This window comes from Temnothorax nylanderi, unplaced genomic scaffold (assembly GCF_030848795.1).
Source record: "Temnothorax nylanderi isolate EJ_2023f unplaced genomic scaffold, tnyl_v1.0 TNYL_tig0019_pilon, whole genome shotgun sequence".
NCBI classification, from domain to species: domain Eukaryota; kingdom Metazoa; phylum Arthropoda; class Insecta; order Hymenoptera; family Formicidae; genus Temnothorax; species Temnothorax nylanderi.
Genome location: NW_027249081.1, coordinates 1,407,393 through 1,427,461, shown reverse-complemented (window position 1 = coordinate 1,427,461; position 20,069 = coordinate 1,407,393). Strand labels below are relative to the sequence as shown.

Genomic DNA, 20,069 nt, shown 5'->3' with positions numbered 1-20,069 from the left:
GTTCTGGTAATATGTTGTAAAATATATCTTCGAGTAACATTAAAAAGATTAAAGAAGAAAAAACAATAAAAATAAAAATTTCAAATACAAAATACTTAAATTTAATTTTGAGACTTAAAACTTAAATTTAAAGTTAAATTTAAGATTTAAGAATATTTAAATTTAACTTTAAATATTTTTAAGTTTCGGATTTATAATGAAATATCTTTATATCTTATATTTTATAAAACAATTCAAGTTATATCCCTTTAATAAACTTTCAGGCTTCAAGCGCATTTGGATGTATCGGTGGCGCAAAATAATCGATGCGCCGATTTACAAGAGTGAGTGCAGCGCGTGTGCAAACCATAAAGATCGTCTGAATATATAGTAACTGCAGAAAATATAAATTTACCGTAAGAGTAACGCGCGCGTGGCGTTCCGCGCTGGCGATCGGGTGACCGCTTCCTAGCCGGTGTAACGGATATGCGTAGGTGCAACGTGCATCTATTCCATGTCATAGCCAAACTTCGGAAACTTTGTCGCGCATTAACGTGGACGAGATCTTGGCCCGTCGCCAGGGCTCATTTCTAAACCGATTAAACGGCTATATTTCCGAAACACCACACTGATCATAACTTTTTCGCTGCGACACTCTATAATTACGAGCACGACGTTACGTATTTTTAATTGTTATTCTTCAAACGGAAGTTTTACAAGAAAGCAATGTTATGGGATGTACGTACGATGTGGCATCAAATACAATTAGATGCATGCAAGTTGATTTTCTGCGCCTTTTTATAAAATTCATATAAAATTTCATTGTCAAAAAGTGAAAAAGCGAATCTAGATCGAAAGTATGGAGGATCTCTTTTTAAGTGCCCAGAAAGATTTTATATAAAAGATGTTTCTCAATTGTTATTCAAAAGCGCAAGTTTCGTGAAACTTGAATTGAATAAATAAATAAAGGTGCAGGAATCTGCATTCTTACAGGTTCGTTCACATAAGTTTGAAATGTAAAAACATCTGAGCTATCTAAGATTCTTTTCTTTCGATATTTTTCGTAGAATTAGGGTTACCAAGCCTTTTGAAATGTAAAAACATCTGGGCTATCTAAGATTTCTTTCCTTTCAACATTTTTTGTAGAATTAAGATTATTAAACTTTTTCTTTCTCAGCGTTTTTCAAAAAAGTTGAATGGAAAAAGTATTATTTTTATTTCTAACAAACAAGAAAACTCTTTTTAACATTTATTTTTCGTCCGCTTTAATATTCTTCACATATGAAATATAGATTTTACTCACGTCTCATTGTCAGTCAAATATTAAATTATAAGCGATTTGAACGCAGAATAACAAAGTATAATATACAGCCCTCGTGTTTCCTCGTTAATGTTTCAATATCTAAGATTGAAGAGGAATAAATATCATCGCCGATTTCTAAGCGTTCCAATTCACCAATGATATTTCGTGTCTAAGAGCAATTATGTATTGGAAACAATTTCGCGATGGAGCACCGCGCTTTTAGTGAGAAGTAAAGGCGGCCAGCCGTTTCCTCTCGCTCCATGCTCTCCAGCAGCGGGAATTCGTAAATATTTCAGCCGTATGCTAAAATAAAGCTCGGCCGAGAGTGCGTCAGCACATAGCGAGGCTCGCCCACGACGATCACGGAATTTTATACGCGAGATCGATTTGTATGCGAATCCTCCCAATCAGAATCGCTCTTTTCAAGTGTCAATTTGGTACTGCCAACTTGATTACTCGACTCTTTCTCTCCCTCTTTCTCCTTTAGAGAATTTATTCTTTTTTTTCCTTTTTTTCTATATTCTTTTTTTTCCTCCTACATTTCAGATAAAAATTTTATTTTAATAATAATATATAAAAATATTATGCGTTTAAAATTTTAACAAATATATACCCGCACGTATGCATATTAACGTTTCAATCGTGATCGTCAGAAATTGTTCACTGAACTGCCTGCTATACTTTCGAAGACGATTTATTACGATGTGACGTGAACGAAGTTTAATTGTTGCAGATTTTATCTCTTCAGGGACAAATTTTTAGAAAAAAATTAATGTTTTGCTTAGTTATTGTTTAATTTCAATCCATAATAATTAAATAAAAAAATTAAAGAATGAAAAAATTAAGACTGTGGTGAGTATTGTCTGTTTTCCCTTTGTCAGCAAAATTTAACGAAAAACCTAAACGTGTGCAATATGTATGTATGTCAATGTCTCTGAAAAAGGTTTAATTATATTTATAATAAAGATTGCATTTTTTCGTATGGAACTATCTTTAGTTCAATGACCTAATCAATTATACTACAGACACATAAAAGCCGCTGTAGAGCAGGCCAAGAATGACCTGGGAAAACGGTCCTAAAGGAACCTGAAGGAATGAATAGAAAAATGGGAAAATTGCGGAACGAATTGAAGATTTTAGCAAACAACTGCAGGGTTCGATGAGTATTATGTGAAAGCCCTATACATTTCTGTCAAGAATGATGGGATTATACGTATACATATATAAGCATGAATGCAATATTTTAAAATTTTTTCATTTCCAATCATATATAGTTTCAGACAATGTAAACATTCATAAGATTAATAGTAATAATAAATCTTACGAGAAAAAATATCTTCTTTTAAACAAAATCCTCTTTTAAATCTTAAAGAAATTCGCGAAAGTAAGTTTAGAGAACAAAATCTATTCCATTTCAAACGTTGCAGAAATCTCTGAATTTCCTAGAATTTCTAGTTTTCCCTTTCTTTTCAACGGTTTTTATAGACTCAAGATTATTAAACATCTTTCTTTTTAGCGTTTTTCGAAAGGGTTAAATAGAAAAAAATCTTACGAGTTATTTTTATTTCTAACGAAAAAAACTATAGCGAATCAAATTGATGAAAGGAATAACGGTATAAATAATTCCAACGGTTTTTACAGGCTCAGGATTATTAAATTTCTTTCTTTCTAACGTTTTCAAAAAAGTTAAAGAGAAAGAAACTCGCAAGCTATTTTTATTTCTAACGAAAAAAATAGAATCAAATATATAATAAATGCATGGAATAGCAAAAAATAAATAGTTTCCTTATTGTGAAAAATATCAGGTAACCACAGAAATTCGTGCGATTTTTTACGTTAAAGATAAAATACAGGAAAGGAATACTTGTCAAGTCAGAAGCTTATAGTGTGCGCGTAATGGCGCAGATTGAAACTTGCGCCAATTGTTGCAACATAAAACAATTCATAGAAGCGTATAAATCAAGAACCACGCCAATGTTCTCAGTTATTGTCTGATGTAACAGAAAGAAGTTCGCGCGAGAATATCTTTATCTAAGATTTTAATCGCATCATTACAGAAGTCTCTCGCATTCGTATGAACTTAGTCGACAATTAATGACTTCTTAAACAATTTTCTTATGAAACCGTTTGTATTTCGTATGGAGTTTAATTTAAAAAGATTGAATTATATATATATCCAGATAACTTTATAACTTTACCGGAGAAAACATTTTTTATATATAATAACATACATTAGAGAAATAACTTTTGCCTTATTCTTTTCTACAAAAAGTAAAATTGAGATTAGATTATACAATATTCTATATATATAATTATATTTTATACGATTGTTACATTTATATATAATTATATATGGAAAATTTTTTCTCATTTTCTCAAACTTTCCCATTGTTCTTTTTGTAAAAAAAAACAATGGGAAAATAACCTTTTTAATTATCTTTTAATTCTTCTTCTTATTATTTTTCTTGTGTATGCGTGAACAAAGATTATACGAGAGAAAGAAAAAATATTTTATATAATTATATTTAAGAGATTTTTTTCCCGAGTAATTATATCGATTATTTTTATACTACGCAACTAGCCGACTAAATTAAGTTTTTATATGAAATTGTTTATATTATTATATGAAAAGTTCTGAAGTATAATTGAAAAGATTCAATAGTCATTTGGATAATTTAAATTAAAATACGTTAGTTTTTTTTAATTGTTCTAGATTGTAATAAATTACATATAGCGCACGAACTACCGCGCCTCTGGCTCTGATATTCAAATTTTATTAAAGTTTTTTTACATTGAATTTTTTTGTCAATTATCTGGAGTATATTTTTGTTCAATATAAAAAAATTGTTATAAATAGCAGAATAATTAAAGAAAAATTAATCAGTATGTAAATATGGATATACGTATAATTTTTTTCCCAACGTATCATATCGTTCTATCGTCTCGGTATACGTATCGGCTCTATCTTCTATCTTCTAATTTACCTGTCGCAACGATCGATTCAATCGAAATGCGAACGTACCCGATTCACGCTCTCTGCCATCCTCTTTCATCATCCCGACGGAGGCAAGAAGCACAGAGACTCTCCAAAGATACAACATCCAACGATTCGCGCGGGTTTCCCTCGGACTCGGGCAAAAAGGACATTTTGATTTGACGACTTGACGACGTCATGATTGATCATAAACGTTATAAACCACCACAGCCACTCGCAGCGACTCGCTTGGAGCTTTTCTACCGGAGCGACCAATCGGAAGGTCCCGCGTCGAGTCGGCCAATCGGCGACGTGGACGACCGCGAGTGCCAACTCACGGGCGAGAGTTCCGCGCAACCTACGCGCAACCTCGAACGCGGCGCCCTCTGCGCCAGTGCGCTTTCCTCCGCAGATAGCAGATAGTGAAGATAGTCGCCGCTGATCCTCGATCCCGCGCAGTAGCGGTGTTTATTTACGTTCGCCATCGCGACGTCTCGGGCCAATTGATCCGCGAATCTGCGCGCAGTCGAGTTCCACCGGTTCCACGGGATCGCGACGCGATTCCTCGTCTCCTCGCGTCAACGCCGAGCCGCGTTCACGCGGAGATACAGTGACGGAAGACGGAGAAGGCGGAAGCGGCGGAGACGGAATCGCGCGTCGGCCACCGAGCAACCTGTCACCCACGTAGGCGCGCGCCAGCCATCGCCGTCGCGCGGTTGCACCGTGCGTCGTCATCGTCGTCGGCGCCGCGCCGCTCTAACCTAGCCCGTAGCCGAGACTCCCGTCTACAGCCCGCTGCGCTCGTCCTCGGATCCCTCGCACGCGCACGGCGCGCCTGCCGTCAGCTCGCCGTCAGATGCCGCGCCTCCGCTGACGGCAAGCCCGCGACGAGTAGTAGTATGGGCGACGAGGACGACGTGCTGCCGGCGCGTCTGCAGAGGCTCGAGATCGACCGTCGCTCGACGAGTTGTCCCCAGTAAGCATCGTTCCGCTCCGTTCTCGACTAAAGCGTCGTAAACGTATCGCCGAGATACGCGCTCTTCCGAGGTCGACGATGATCCTGTTGTCCGTATTGGCGATTTTCGAGGCGTCGACGGGCATTGCGAGCCTCTTCTGAAGCCCCTCGTACACGTGTCAAAGGTTAAAACCTTGAGATAGTGGTTTCAGGTCCGATTTAAAGCGTCCCTTCGCGACGCCGCGATGCAAAATGAGTAGTCGATGATTCTGGAACACCTGTGACCGATATGAGAGCGTCTGTGATTTTTGACAGCGACCCCCTGATTACTGCAGCCTCACCATGACTCGACATTTGTATCGTACGCGAGATTTCGTTAATCGAATAGTTTCTTTTTAGTGCTATTGACCAACCATAGTCGATTTATTCTTGAATTGCAAAAATCTCATTAGTCAATAACTTACTGCTTACGTCTTACTGTATACTCCTGCTGCCATTGTAGACGACGCTTTAGAGCGACGGCAACATCACTGCGAGATCTGTATCTGATCTGTAAGAGATATCTCACCCGTAGAAGAATACTGGTACGACTCAGAAATTCACAATTTTCAGGAGAGAGGAGAAATAAATTTAATTCAATTTGTTTGAATTGTGAGGTAACTAACGCAATTATAGTTATGTTATTTTGTTATATATAATGGAACTTATATACCGTTTCTTGAAAAGGTCTGGTGTGATTCAATTCACTTATAACACTATTCATCCAGGAAACCGCAACATAAATGGTTTAAAAGAATAACGACAATTCTGCTCCTCGCAGTGGATTTCACATATAGACTTGTGACATTGTTATAGTACATTAACATAACATTTTAGGTTTTAGGCATACTTTTTATCGACTTAACTCAAAATCGAAACTTTTTTAGTTGTGATTCTTCTAGGGGTGCGACATCATCAAATTGATTGAATACTTCAGATAAAATAGGATAGAATCTTTAGAATATTTTATAATCTTTAGATAAAATAAGAATCAGTCGTAGACTATTGTTCGTGATATATAGAATAGCTAGACACAAGTCAACGAGTTTGATTTTACAAAAATTTGCAGATACAATATGATGAAGTTAGTGTCGCGGCTCAGATTCACTCAACGCTGCTCTAACGGTATATTAAATAGCGCTACAGCATGACAGAATGAAAGTCATCAATGAATATATGATACTTGACTTCTTATCTGAGATCTCTTCAACGCTGTTTGCTGCTTCTGTAGTTATAAATGTTTAAGTACCACGGTACACAAGTTGCAACAGCGAGCCAACAAAGCGGCGACAACAAAGTGACAGACTGTGATTTATCGGTCATCACTATGTCTAGCAGCCGAGTTTCTTTGTCAATCGGCATGTCTCCTATTGGCCAATCGAGCTATCGAAACTTCGCGGCTGTGTACTTTTCGTAATCGCGGTCAAGGTCGGCTAGTAAACGCGACGGTATATATATATATATTTACAATGCACGCGTTTCGCCGTCCGTCAGAAACTGTCGTCGATTGCGCGATCGGATTCTCGGCTCGTGCCGGATGAAGTCGAGTCGAGTGAAGTTCGGCTCGATTCCATCTGGAGAAACGTTTAGACGCTCTATTTTTAAACCTGTAGACACCGCGATGCCGGAAATAACAGTTTAGCAACGTCGATAGTAGACTTAGGAGAGACAAATCGATGAAGGGTACCGGCATTGGCGAATTATGAAACGGATTCTTTCAGAGGCTTGTGAGGCTGTAGTAATGTTTATGTGATCTGCGATCAGCGCGATTGGATAGAAACTTGTACGTCTTCCCGGAGTCCCCAATGGTAGACGGCTAAGACTTCAAATACTGCTGCTTGTAACTATAAAGCTTCGGTTTTCTAATTTTCATTGTTACACGCCTTAAAATATTTTATAAGTTATATCGCAGATTCAAGAGAGAGAATTGTTTAGAAAGTAAAAATTGCGGACATGACGTTTTAGCGCATTTTAATATTAATATCTATATAATATAATCTAACAAAGTAATTTTTCGTTCTTTCAGCATCGCAATGGCAGACAAATCAAAGCCGATGAATCTATTCAGGATATTCGGCGAGGGTTCCAACAGAAACTGTTTATTCCGAAGAAGATCTGTGCCTAACAGGCCTACCATGTTCCCAGTCAACCCGAGGGGTATCAAGAGTACAACGAATTTCAAGCCGTCTAAGAACGAGAGAACGGTCGAGAAGACCAAGAGGAGCACCATCCTAAGGGACGCCATTCTAAAGTTAAGCGCTCCCGGAACTAGCGGTCTTAGTGATAACCCAGTAGATACGCTGTTCAACAACACGTGTAAGCTCAGTATTCCCAGTAAAAATTCCAAGATAATCGACCACAATTCGGTCATGAAGGACTTGGAGGCGCTGAAAATCAGTAAAGACAATAGGCTGGTCAAGGACGACACTAGTATTCAGGATGACGATTGCGAGGGCGCAGGTGGCTTCCACCGTGCTCGCAGTAACACGATGCCGAACCTAAAGAGGGGCCCCGGTCCGGGCGGCGGCGAACAACGGACGACGACGGGCAACAGTGGACAGTCGGATGCTAGTGGCGGTTCATCCGGCCAGCAACAATTATCGAGCTCACCGAACACCTGTTCGGTTCAGGCGCGAATATCGCCGCCCTTGTCGAGCGACGTCACGATCGGCGAACTCGCCGGCTACTTCGAAGAGTTCGTTCATATTCCAAAGAAGATGTCGCATATGGCGGAGATGATGTACACTTAATAATTGTAAAGTATCTTGAATTATTTCATATACCGAATGCAGACTTTCTTTCTTTTTATGCCCAGTTTATTCGAGGCTGCGTACACTTTACTCTCCATATACGCGATACCGTATCTCTTTGTTTATCCGTCTAATTTAATTTCCTAAATTATTTTTTTAACGTAACAATAACGTCACCGGCAAGAAAAACGTTTACTCTCGCTCCAATTGTGTATAGTCCCGAAATTGTTGAACTATTTTATATAAACATTCGGAAAAGTGTAGCGAGATATCGATGTACCTTCTTCTGCATTGTTCCTTTCGTTTTTTTTTTTACATCATCTTCGTGCACGATATTTGGTTTCTTTAGTGTATAAAAGGGAAAATGGAATATATTATATTATCTGTATTTAAAAAGAAAACTTTTGTATTACGAGAGAAGAATAATTGGTTTTAGAATAAATCGTATGAATTGAAAAATTGGAGTATAAATGCACCCATACAATCGCTAGATATTTTTACATGTGCATTTATGCACACACCTTCGCATATACATCACCTTTTGCACTTACTCGTTTGATTAACACATTAAAATTTCCGTCCTAATCGAACGAAGAAATTCTTACGTAGGGCGCCAATGAAAGAGCGGGATTAATATGATACATAATATATTTATCTGCATAGGCTTACGACAATTAATATAATAATAACACAAAGTAATCGTTAAGTTACTTAATGATAATAAGCTTTGGTATATAAACAATGACAACAGTGTATTGATCGTTTTCGCTTTAGGTACAATACGAATGAAAAATGCACGTCGACGCGCGGTGATGAAACGTGTGACTTCCACGACGTGAAGAAAACTCGAACGTAAGAAAGCCGGGCGTACGAGAAAAATTATTTTTGGTGTGCGCATCACGTGAGACGACTCTGTTCTGCAAACGATTATATTAATACGATAATCGTGGATAATCATCGTCCTCCTTTGGCGGCGCGGTGCTCTCGTGGTCGCCGCGAGATGACAATGTCGATCTTTTTTGTATCAAAACGCGTGAAAGAGAGGGAGAGAGATAGATAGAGAAAGAGGTCTGTCCCTATATCACAGATTTACCGAAAATTTCATTTGAACGGGGGCCACGAACGGGAGTACACTGTCTCCGAAGAAGGCGTCGCGAAATCCACGATTAATTGAGAGCATAATTTTTCATTAAGTACAATATATGCGTATACTCGCTGATCTCGCCCTTTCTTAGGTCACCGTATAATTTAAACCTCGTCATTTGCAAATAAAGGACGCGGGAACAATACGTCCGAGGTGTTTCCCAGTAAATCCCGTGACGCACAATTACGTCATTATCAATCGCACGAGGATTAATTACAAAATGATCACACCAAAGATTTGAAAGAAATGCTCATTTGCAAGTTAGTGAATTTTACGGCACCCGATATTTAGAGAATATAACATTCTCGTATGTATATATTCGTAAAAAATTTCAATGCTCATGCTGCTGCGCTCAATCAATCAAAATCTTATTATATACAATTGTGCGCGATCGATAAAGTATACAGCTACTATCGGATTTAGAAAAAACAAGCCATTTTATTTAGAGATTTTGCGAACGATCGGACGTAAGATTCCCGACAGCACGCGGGCTTCATTTAAACAATATCAGTCTCTATATCAAGTGGAAAAAGGCCACGATGCCTTCACCATAATAATTTGTAAATACATGGTCCAAATGTGATTCGAATGAAACAGTCTACGCGAATATATATACCATATAACGCAAACGCTTCGCATCGCCTCGAAATCATCGCTCTCCTTTCAACATGAAAATCCGCAATACATCATCCGAAATACGTCCGAAAGGCGGTTTAACTTTTCAATTATCCAGCGAACGCCTTTTAGACATTCTCCTGATGTTGTCCGGATGTTTCTGTCGCTTAGATCGTTCCTGTTGAGCTCGCATCAGTTCAAACCCCTACGTCTTTTTTTCTTTCTTTTTAATCTACGACCTACGGTAGCGATCATGATTATCATCATCATCATCAGCGAAATTTCCAAGTGATCGTCTATCATGAGAAAACAAGTTTATCATCGGTATAAAACGCTCATAGAAAAAATGTACTGGACGTAATACACCTACTCTCTAACGCTACGTAAACGTGAACGCCTTTTCACGCGCACTCTTCCATGCGATGTCGCTATAATTTTTATTGGAAATATGCTACGTACCATGTAAACATCGCGGTGAGGATTTCTCTTACGGATACTAGGATCTTCATAAAATAAGGACTGCCGCGATATCAAGGTCTATCCAAACAACGTGGGAGTCCGAGAGACGTCACAAAGACATCTAACGTCGAAAAGACGTTAAAACGTCTTCCAGACATTTGTGTATTATAATTGCTAGACGCAAATGAGCCAGACAATATTTTACAAATTGTTATAAATTTCTTCACAAAAGAGAGGCGTCTGGAAAACGTCGATGTCTTTTTGACTTATTTGTTAGACATTCGTGTCGTTTAGACTTCTTCGGCCACATCATGATTATTCCGACACTTCCACAATAATATATGCATTGCTGATAACAGACAGTTAATTACCATATTAATGACTGTCGTTTAGATTGTATAACGACAGTCATTGATATGTTACGTTCATTAATTTTCTATTTCTTATTCCTTTAAATAAGATGTCTAGTACTCGAAATCGCTTCTTCTTCTGTTACGATCTCCTACGTGAGGATATGAGATTGATATTGCAGCAACATTTTAACTTATCGCATAATAATCGGTGTGTATACGTATATGGGTTTACCGCGTTATTGCTCTCTCGTTTAGTCGCAGTAAAATACACATGAAAAGAAGATCACGCTGACACGGATGTAACAATTTTCTACGCTCGCATGCGCGCAACGCACTCACATTTTGTTTTCACTTTAATCACTAATATCTATCGTATCGTAATGGCTCATCGCGTTTATCGTGACACAGTAAAATGTATACGTTCAAGATCGATCGCACTTACAGTCTCGCTAGCCGGCTCTGGCTAATTTTTTTTTCTTTGCAAATCAATTTCTGCTACGATGTAGAAAGAGATAGGAAAGGGGAAATCGATTAACACATTTACAACGAACAAACTTGAAGCAGAACGTCTTAGATGTAGGATTTCATAACATTTACTTTTTGTATCATCTTTGGCCACTTTAATTAGTAGGCTCTCACTTTAATTAGTAATTAAACGTTTCTTTTGTGCCGTTATTTCAACCATAATGTAGCTGAAGGGAAAAATTAATCATCACTGTCAACCGACTGTGATGCAATCAACACAGATTGCCTGACTCAGCTGATTGCACCAACAATCATGGTTGAGTAATTCCAGTTAATTATTCGCCGTCCTTTTCAGATTATAGGTCTGGCCAATCTGCCTACAATGTAGCTCGAGAAGCATAAATGGCAGTACTAATTAAGGTTTTTTTTACATTAAGGCTTTATTCGCCCACCGTGCACTTTCTTGACACAGAGCGGTGTTTGATATTGCATCCAGCAGTAAAATATCTTCTCGGCATCTCTTTGTTACAATACTAATTAACAGTCCATTTCATATACTTCTACATCTTTATCTCTTCTAAAGCGTTAATCGTTGGTTGATTAGAATTAAGAAATAATTCAAAAAGACATGACGTTAACACCAGAGCTGACTTTAACCGACGTCGGTGCAATCGACTCAATCTTGGGTCTCGCGCGCGTAACGTGGCCTCGCAGGGACGATGAATCCTGGGGTGTCGGAGGCGATTCTCGCTAGAACACCTTTTTCGAACACCGCGAGGAGAGCAAAGTCGCCGATCCGCCAACGAGACTGTCACGCTTATCGTCTAAGTAATCCCTATTCTAATCTCCGTCGTTTGTATTTCCTTCCTTTCCTCTTTAAGTAGAAAATTTACAATTTTTCAGACACTTTGTACGAGTAACATCGATGACTTAAGTTTATCCGAAAATGCATTTCCGATTTATCCCGACGCGAAGCCCACCGCGTCGGCTTACATCGCGAACACGGGCTTCGGGATATTTTTCTTTTCTTTCTTTTTTTTCTCTCAAACGCACTCAAACGCATTCGCACTTATCCGGATATTAGTAACTTTCTCGCCTCTCTCGTCTATCCTAATTTTTATACCCTTCTTTTTTCTCTCCTCAACAAGACCAATGGTATTTCGCAAAAGAACGTCGTAATTCAATTACACTATATAGCGACCGTCGAAATAAAAACAACGCATTGTGCGAGGTATTCGCTGCACTTTCGCAGGATACTTAAATCAAGTTTGGACATGCTATTTGAAACAACTTACGTGCGTGAAAACGCCGACAATATTAAATGCATCGGTACGCTGCGTTAAAAAAGAACTATAAAAAAGAAGATCGAAAGCGGATACAATCGTAAATACAATCGGATCTGTTTTTGGCAGACACGTTTGGCTGTGTACACACTCGACTTTTTTTGTCATCGAGGATCATTCTCGGAGAATAAGTTAACAAGTTACTACCGAACTCACTCCCATGACATAAAACTCTCGACTGAAGATTTTTTTTTCTTAATCCAAGTGGATGGATCTCATTGCCTATTTGCGTGCGTTTTACAACCGAAATGAAATTATTGCTTAGCAATAACAGGAAAGCGCACGTATACACGATTCTTAACACTTAGGAGGAATAAACCGTCGAACGTTTAATATCGTCTAATAAAATAAGCTTCGACTTGTGCGCAATAACCGTTCCAAATGAGAATTCTCTTCCCGAATTGCTCTTGGCGGACAAATTAACGCGAGAAATCCATATAGACGTCCTTTACATTTAATTTTACATACGCCCTCGCTTGAAAAGTCATGCGTTCATGATAGCGTTTCGCTACAAACAGTACGAAAATTTGTTCCGAGGACTACAGTATCCAGAAACTGGACTTTAGGAAAATTCGGATGTAACCGTGATCCGAGATCAATAAAATATAAATACAACATGCTCTTGTGTGACAAAGTCACAAATTCACAATATGCGCGAACACGCATACGCATACACTCCTTCACTCTTTCTCTCTTTTTCACATTCTATATATATATATATATATATCTCGTAATCGTATGCTAACATACTAATATACGATTATATTGTATAATCTATAATTCCAAACTTTTACCTCCAAACTTACATCACGTTACTCTCTAATACCGTGATTTGTGTCTAAATTTACTGACATTGCTAGCGTCTTTATTGTAGTTCCTCATCGTCAAAAGTACGAAAACGCGCTTAAGTGACCGCGAATTTTACGGGCAGGCAAAACGACTTGCCGGTGCTACTACGAGCCTTAAGATCGCAGTCGTTTCTCGTTTCCGATTCTAAATATTACGGTTAACGCCTGATTGGTCATGAAGATTAGAATCTTGTCAATTCGTTCCTGCGAACGGTACTTACAAAAAACACCATGGCACACTCAACTTCCAATCCGTTTAACGTTTTTAGTGCTTAACACTAAAAGACATATAAGGACAAGGTAAGGGAGAGAGGAGAAAAAAAGAGACGAGAGAGAGAGAGAGGATGAAATTTTCGGCAGCATTTGACAGTGATAGTTCGATAAATTCGCGGCACTGTTTCTGGTGAAGATTGGTCGCCAAAATCTGTAGAAAAATTTCGCAGTCGAAAAAATGCCACCCGCGACAGCAATGCGGAGTATCGCGAGGACGCGTATGTGTTCTCTCACTAAAAGTGTTTTCTCTCCGTGAGGACGATGCACCCAGTCCGCGAAGGTTCCGATGAGGGCAGCGTGATACATGCTAAATGGTTTACTTAGCAGTAAATACCATAAAATTCCATGGCACAATTGATGTGGGCTGGGTGAAAGTGACCGTGCGGCGGCAGATGATGATTTTGTATATATTGATGGGCTGTATATCAGTCCGTCGGCGGCTCGAGATACGGTATTTCGCTAGTGACGTTGAACGACTCGAAATAGTGATTCAGGAACTCGAACGTGGGCCGCTTCTCGGGACTGGCGTCCCAGCACTGCAGCATCAGTCGGTAGATACTGTCGGGCAGCGGGTGGTTCAATGGTTTCGGCATACGGTAGCCCTTGTCCACTTGCTCGATCACTTCACGGCCGTGCATACCTAAAAGAAAAAAATTAAGTCATGCAGATAACAAGGTACACGCTTAAAGTACTTATTAACAAGTGACAAGTAAAAAAAGCTTTGAGAGGACAACGCGGTTAACAGTGCGTGAGTTAACGTTATCAATCTTTAATAACTAACAGGATACATAATTATACAGCAGACGTTTCGGCTCTGTTTTGAGTCATCTCTTCAGCGATGTGGAAACAATTAAAATTAAACATTTTAAAAAATTATTTAAAATATTTATAGATAAACTAAGAATACATATAAATAATATGGGAACGAAAAAACTTACCAGGATAAGGAACTTGTCCGTAAGTGAAGAGCTCCATCAACAGGATTCCGTAGGACCAGACGTCGCTCTTGATACTGAACCTGGCATAGACGATGGCCTCCGGCGCGGTCCACTTGACGGGGAATCTACTGCCCTGCTTCGGACAGTACTCGTCGTCCTCGATCACCCTAGCGAGACCAAAGTCGCAGATCTTCGCTTTGTTCTTCTCGCCGATCAGCACGTTCCTCGCTGCGAGATCTCTGTGTATGAGCTGTTTGCTCTCGAGGTATTCCATACCGGAGGCCACTTGGGCCGCAATATAGATCAAATCCTCGAACTGCATGTACTTGCCGTCTCCCTTTCGGAGAAAGTCCAACAGGCTGCCGTTACACATGTATTCTTGAACAATGTAGATGGGCTCCTCTTTCGAGCAGACCGCGTATAACGCGACCAGATGCCTGTGTCGGAATTGCTTCATTATGGCTGCCTCCTGCAGAAACGCCTCGGTCGACATGGTCCCTGGACGCAGCGTCTTCACCGCCACCTCGATTTTATTTCGCCACTTGCCGTAATAAACTTTGCCGAAATTGCCGTTACCAAGTTCCGAGATCAGTTGTATCTCGTTCCTGTTGATCTCCCACTTGTCGCGCAACTCAGGCCCGAGATCCCACATGTCCGGTTGCGGTTTTGGGCAGGGCTTCGAAAGCACGTGACAGAGACCCAGCGCGTTTTCTGAATAATGGAAACATCATCAAAGATAGATATCGCCCAGCACAGACATCTTATCTTTGATTTCATTTTCGAGAAACAGAGTATTTTTATTAATTAAAACACAAAAATAGATATATCTGTAAGATACTAATGCAAATATATTGCTTTATATAGGATAAGAAGGGGCTATTTGAGTCAGTTAAAAAAAAAAATCGGATAAAAAATTTTCAAGATAAAAAACTCCTTCCTACCCTGAAAATTGAAAAGCTCCTCCCTGTCTTGAAAATTTTTTTATCCGATTTTTTCTTTGATTAACTCAAATAGGCCCTCCTTACCCTATATTACGTACATTATTTTATTTACTATTACAAATAAATGCAAGTCTTACTGCTGTATGCCATAACCAGAGCCGGTAAGCTGGAGAACGTTTGGTTGGTGGCGATAAAGAAGCCGCCATTGTCGAGCGGTTTAATCTTGTAGTGTTTCACATGATGGCCTCTTCCTTCCTCCCAATCCTTGACCGACAAGCTGTAACCCCGGGGATTGTGCTCGCTCGGCCTCACCAAGAACGTACCGCGGGGATTCTCGTCGACCAGCAGCAGCTTGCCCGCCTCCTTGCGCGACACATTCTCGAAGAACCAACTGCGAAGAGCGCGATATTAGGTACACAATATCTCTTATCGAGAGGCGCAACGAAAGAGGACCGAGGGAGAAGAATAGGAGATAAATGCTCACTCTTCGCTCTCGACCGACCGCTCGACAGCCACGAAGTTCCAAGGGATCAGGCCTTCCTGCAGAGTCGTTAAGTGCAGCACTCTCCACCAGTCCGGCTCGGAGTCGTCGAGGACCTCCATTCGGTCGCCTTTCATGAAACTAACGTCGGTGCTTTCTCGTGCCGTGTAATTGTACAGTGCCACCACGATCTTGTTGGATCTCTGTGAATGCGCTGCATCGGCAGAGAAACAGTGCGTCTCGTTCAAATTGTTCCCCGGGCAGGAAGAGAAATCAAAGAACCCGAACCGGTTAGAAGTGATTTAACTTTAAAAGACTTGATACGAACTAAGTTGACTAAAGGGCTTCTAATTATTTTATACAAAAGGCGATAATAATCGAGGAAATGTAACGTTTCGCATCTACATTGAATTTATATTTCAGCTGTTTTATATATTTAAAAAACTAGTATAATTTTTATAAATTTTATGTTTTGATGGCATAAACATAGAATAGAAGCATAAATTTGATAAAAGTTTCTTTCTTATTGTCAAGAATACGTATAGAGATCGCTTTTTGCATCGGAATGATCTAATTAAAATTAAACCGGTTCGAGTGAACGGCAGAAACATTTAAAACGGGTCGAAACAATGACTACTAAACGCTAAGCGGTTTCACAATAAAACGTAAGGCTACTTGCGAAATAAGATTCTATCTTGGTCCAGACTTGGTCGTTCTACGGAAGCAAAAAGGAGAGTAACATAAAATACACACATGCAGACTTAACAGGCGGATTCGTTTTACGGGGTTGCTGATGCGGTATCTGTAGCTTACAGGGTGTCGGCCTCGGTCGGATAATATCCGCCCGAGCTTGCACGCCTCTCTGATTTGGGTCGGCGGTGTATCGGTCCAAGGAACCTCCATTGCTGTGCTTTGAGCTGAGTCCCGTGTCTGCTTTCTTATAGCCTGAATAGAGAGAAAAATCCGTCTCTCATCAAGGAAGACCAATCCGATGAGAAATCTATCTTTTGTCTCTGTGCACTAAATATTACGAATTTTTAATATATAAACTCGACTTTACGTTTAATATATAAACGCGATTTATACCTCGCCCGAGATCCGAGATTATTATTTTCATTGGGAACTTGTCCCGGAAACCAGCATCAACACATATGAACGTCTTTTTATTTAATTAACAATTACCATCCTATAGCATAACCACTCGCGTATTACTGCATCCAGCCTTTAAGTAAACTTAAATAAAAAAGGGAGACGGATTTTTTAGTTCCTCGAAAAATTAAATCGGAAAGATAGATCGGATCTATTTGATTCAATAATTACGGAGATGAAAAGGGAGACTTTGATCTCTTCTTCTACTAATGGTGATTTTGGCAACAACCATACATCTTGCCATTATTATTAATCATTACAGTGATGAAGCGATAATTACTTCTACATACAGTGCGTGGTAATCGATCGCAATTCAACTCACCGATCGGTTGAGACTCTTGCCGTTTGCTGCAACACTTCCCCATGCTGGATCTCTCGTTCCTGGTCTACTCTCTGCGCGAGTCCTACGCACCCTCTATCCTGGACACATTCGCGGGGCAAGCCTCCATCGTCCCGTTGAAAACTCGGCCCGGACGGCCGGCGATCGTGCCGGCGGCGACGAGGTGTATATATCGCTACAAACTCTCAGAGTCCTCTCGTCCGTCCGCCCATCGCCGGATTATCGGACTCGCCGCTCCTGCAACATAAGGCAGACGAGATCTGTCATGATTCCGACCGGAGGATTATTATCGCGACAATGGTCGCAGGGTGCAGCGTCACGACCAAGGCCTACGAATTGCAGTCATTTGACAACGGGAAGTCGCTATGCTCCGATGAAATCGGTGGACGCGATTGCAAAGTCATCGCGAGGGCAATGATTAACTACAATGTCAGCGACCACGTCATCGCGATTATTATCACTTTTATCGTTTCTTATTGTTATTACTCTCTGATTATTATCGGCTGATCGAGCCGATCATCACAATTCTCCAAATAAAATGAAATTTTATTGGAAAATTTATTAGAAAATGTTTAAAAGACGTCTGAAATATTAGAATGCCTATATGACAGCTTCTTCTCTCAATATTCGTAAAGATTTTAAAATTAATATGATTTTCTGTGTACATATATTAAGATTAATCAATTTAACACACTAACGATGTACAACTATTATAGACGCTATTATCTCGAGAGGGAGTAACATCAGCCAAAATTGCGGAGCGATGAGACAACAATAGGGACGGACGAGCGGCGTAAAAATCGAAGCTCGCGGCCGATTTTACCACGGCATACCCACCGCTGTTCCGACCGAGGGAAAATATCCATGCAAAAAGAAGAAACCAATAACTACGGGGGACCGTCGGTGCCAAGCCGGCTACCAGCATGGTCGAAGTGCCCTTCCGATTATCTCCATATCATTAAATAGAACGAACGGCCCTCACCCTCACCAGTAGCGTACCCGGAGTTTTTAATTAAACAGCTGAAGCAAAGGAAAAAAGGAAAAGGGCCGTAGGATTTTCGAGCAGGGAGATACGTATATGGGGTGTTCGTATTGATAAATGTTATATCTGACGATATATTTGAAATCGGAAAGCATGAAAGTTTCTCTTTGAAATGAGTCGAAATACAGGTAGTTTTTGAGTTTTCAAATATAGATACCTATTAGTCATAAATATAAACCAATACTTTGTACCTGAAGGATCGAATATTCATTTAAATTGATTTCAACTCTAACTTTTGAAATATTTAATGAAAGAACAGAATTTCAGTGACTAAGTAAGTAACAAGTTTATCTTCTTTCTAATTTAGGCAAATTTCGCGGAAAAGAAATCGTTTCAGTCAACAGAGACAACATGATCGTCCCGATTAACAAGACGCGTCTCTTGCCGAACACCCCGTGTGCTCGGGTTTGGGAAACAATCGTCCGGAATCGATTTGGATGTGGGTCGGTTCAACCCCAGTGCCGAACGCCGCGAAAGCATGGCATACGACTACCGGGGAGTCCCCCGTTCGATCAGCACAGCCCGACTACGGGCTATAGGACAACTCAAGTACACCATCCCTGGTCTCCTCTGTGCAAGTGCACGTGTATGTGTCCTGTGCAACGGGGTAATACATGAGTACCGAAACGGTCGATATCCTACAACGTGTATTCGTATATATACTACGACGTCACACTCGCCATCCGGTAGAGCTTTTACGTGGCGAACAATGCGCTACCGTGGACAAAGACGTATTAACGTTAGCGTCAAGACGAAACGTCCTGATCGTGCCGTCGTTGGCCCCGTCTTTAAACTACTGACAACTGTTGGGTCTCGTGATAGATCGGAGAAGGACCGATTTGATTTGGAAAGCTAAAATTTGATTTAAGTTCGCCAACTTTGAGCGCTTAGAGACAAGTTTGATCGAGCGACTTTTTCGCTTGTAATCTAAAAAAAAAAAGGATAATATGAAATAAGTTTACTCAATATATGCTTCTGATCCAATCTGGCCTTAGAGATACCTAATTTAAAACTTATTTATAGTTATTATCGTGATATATTTAAAATATAGCATTTTTATTAACAACAAGGTTTGTATTTTTTGTTTAATAAATTATAAATTAATTGAAGAACCCCATCACTAACATAGAATGCGAATTTCGGAGCTCATTATACAGATAACTTAAAAGTTATCTGTATTTACAATAAAAATAGCAAAATATTATCTGTGCAGAATTATAAAGAACATAAGTTTGTGATTTGAAATATATTATCCTAAACCATATTTAAATGAAAATTATCTTTTATTATTCTACGTAGAATGATGAAAAACGTAAACTCATAATTTGAAATATTTTATCTTACATTCCATATTTAGATAAAAATTATCTTCTATTATTCTATGGAGAATTATGAAGAATCAGCTTGTGATTTTTAAATAAAAATTTCTTTCTAAAGTATTTTTAATTAGTATTCTTAATTAGTATTATAAGTAATTTTTTATTAATAAATTAATATAAGATAACAAATTATATTAACACTCTTAATAAATCTATTCGATATACACCGTTAATAAATTCGTAATGTCAATTTGAGTCATTTTTAACAAACAAACAAAAATATTGTTAAAATGATACTGTTCTGTGTTAAAATAATAAATTTCAATACACATAATAGTTAAAAATAACAAAATGTTATT

At 39.3% G+C, this 20,069-nt stretch overlaps 2 protein-coding genes and 1 long non-coding RNA gene across 10 annotated transcripts in view; 2 read left to right on the top strand and 1 right to left on the bottom strand.

The window, feature by feature from the left end:
* Positions 1–4,673: 4,673 nt before the first annotated feature.
* Positions 4,674–8,459, top strand: LOC139769033 (uncharacterized). Of its 3 annotated transcripts, none has more exons than XM_071699781.1 (3): positions 4,674–5,232; positions 6,972–7,058; positions 7,277–8,459. In XM_071699781.1, the coding sequence occupies exon 3, from the start codon at positions 7,284–7,286 to the stop codon at positions 7,998–8,000; it is 717 nt and encodes a 238-aa protein (XP_071555882.1). In that variant the 5' UTR covers positions 4,674–5,232; positions 6,972–7,058; positions 7,277–7,283; the 3' UTR covers positions 8,001–8,459. The 3 variants fall into 3 exon arrangements, with proteins under 3 accessions (XP_071555882.1, XP_071555881.1, XP_071555880.1); XM_071699780.1 differs by having other exon boundaries at positions 6,972–7,090; XM_071699779.1 differs by lacking the exon at positions 6,972–7,058 and having other exon boundaries at positions 4,675–5,232.
* Positions 8,460–8,630: 171 nt separating this feature from the next.
* Src64b (Tyrosine-protein kinase Src64B) overlaps positions 8,631–20,069 on the bottom strand; it is a 46,849-nt gene continuing 35,410 nt past the window's right edge. For 4 of the 6 annotated variants that reach the window (XM_071699774.1, XM_071699773.1, XM_071699775.1 and 1 more), the window contains 6 exons: positions 17,332–17,586; positions 16,614–16,805; positions 15,864–16,074; positions 15,517–15,770; positions 14,439–15,149; positions 8,631–14,140 (listed from right to left, as the gene is read on the bottom strand). In XM_071699774.1, the coding sequence (XP_071555875.1) occupies positions 13,926–14,140; positions 14,439–15,149; positions 15,517–15,770; positions 15,864–16,074; positions 16,614–16,805; positions 17,332–17,374 (1,626 nt within the window). In that variant the 5' untranslated portion in view covers positions 17,375–17,586 and the 3' untranslated portion in view covers positions 8,631–13,925. The remainder of the gene's footprint in view (positions 14,141–14,438; positions 15,150–15,516; positions 15,771–15,863; positions 16,075–16,613; positions 16,806–17,331; positions 17,587–20,069) is intronic. The other 2 variants (XM_071699777.1, XM_071699778.1) reach the window with 2 other exon arrangements.
* LOC139769035 (uncharacterized) lies at positions 17,586–19,667 on the top strand. Its single transcript, XR_011717473.1, has 2 exons — positions 17,586–18,519; positions 18,699–19,667. It is a non-coding gene; the product is annotated as an uncharacterized lncRNA (long non-coding RNA).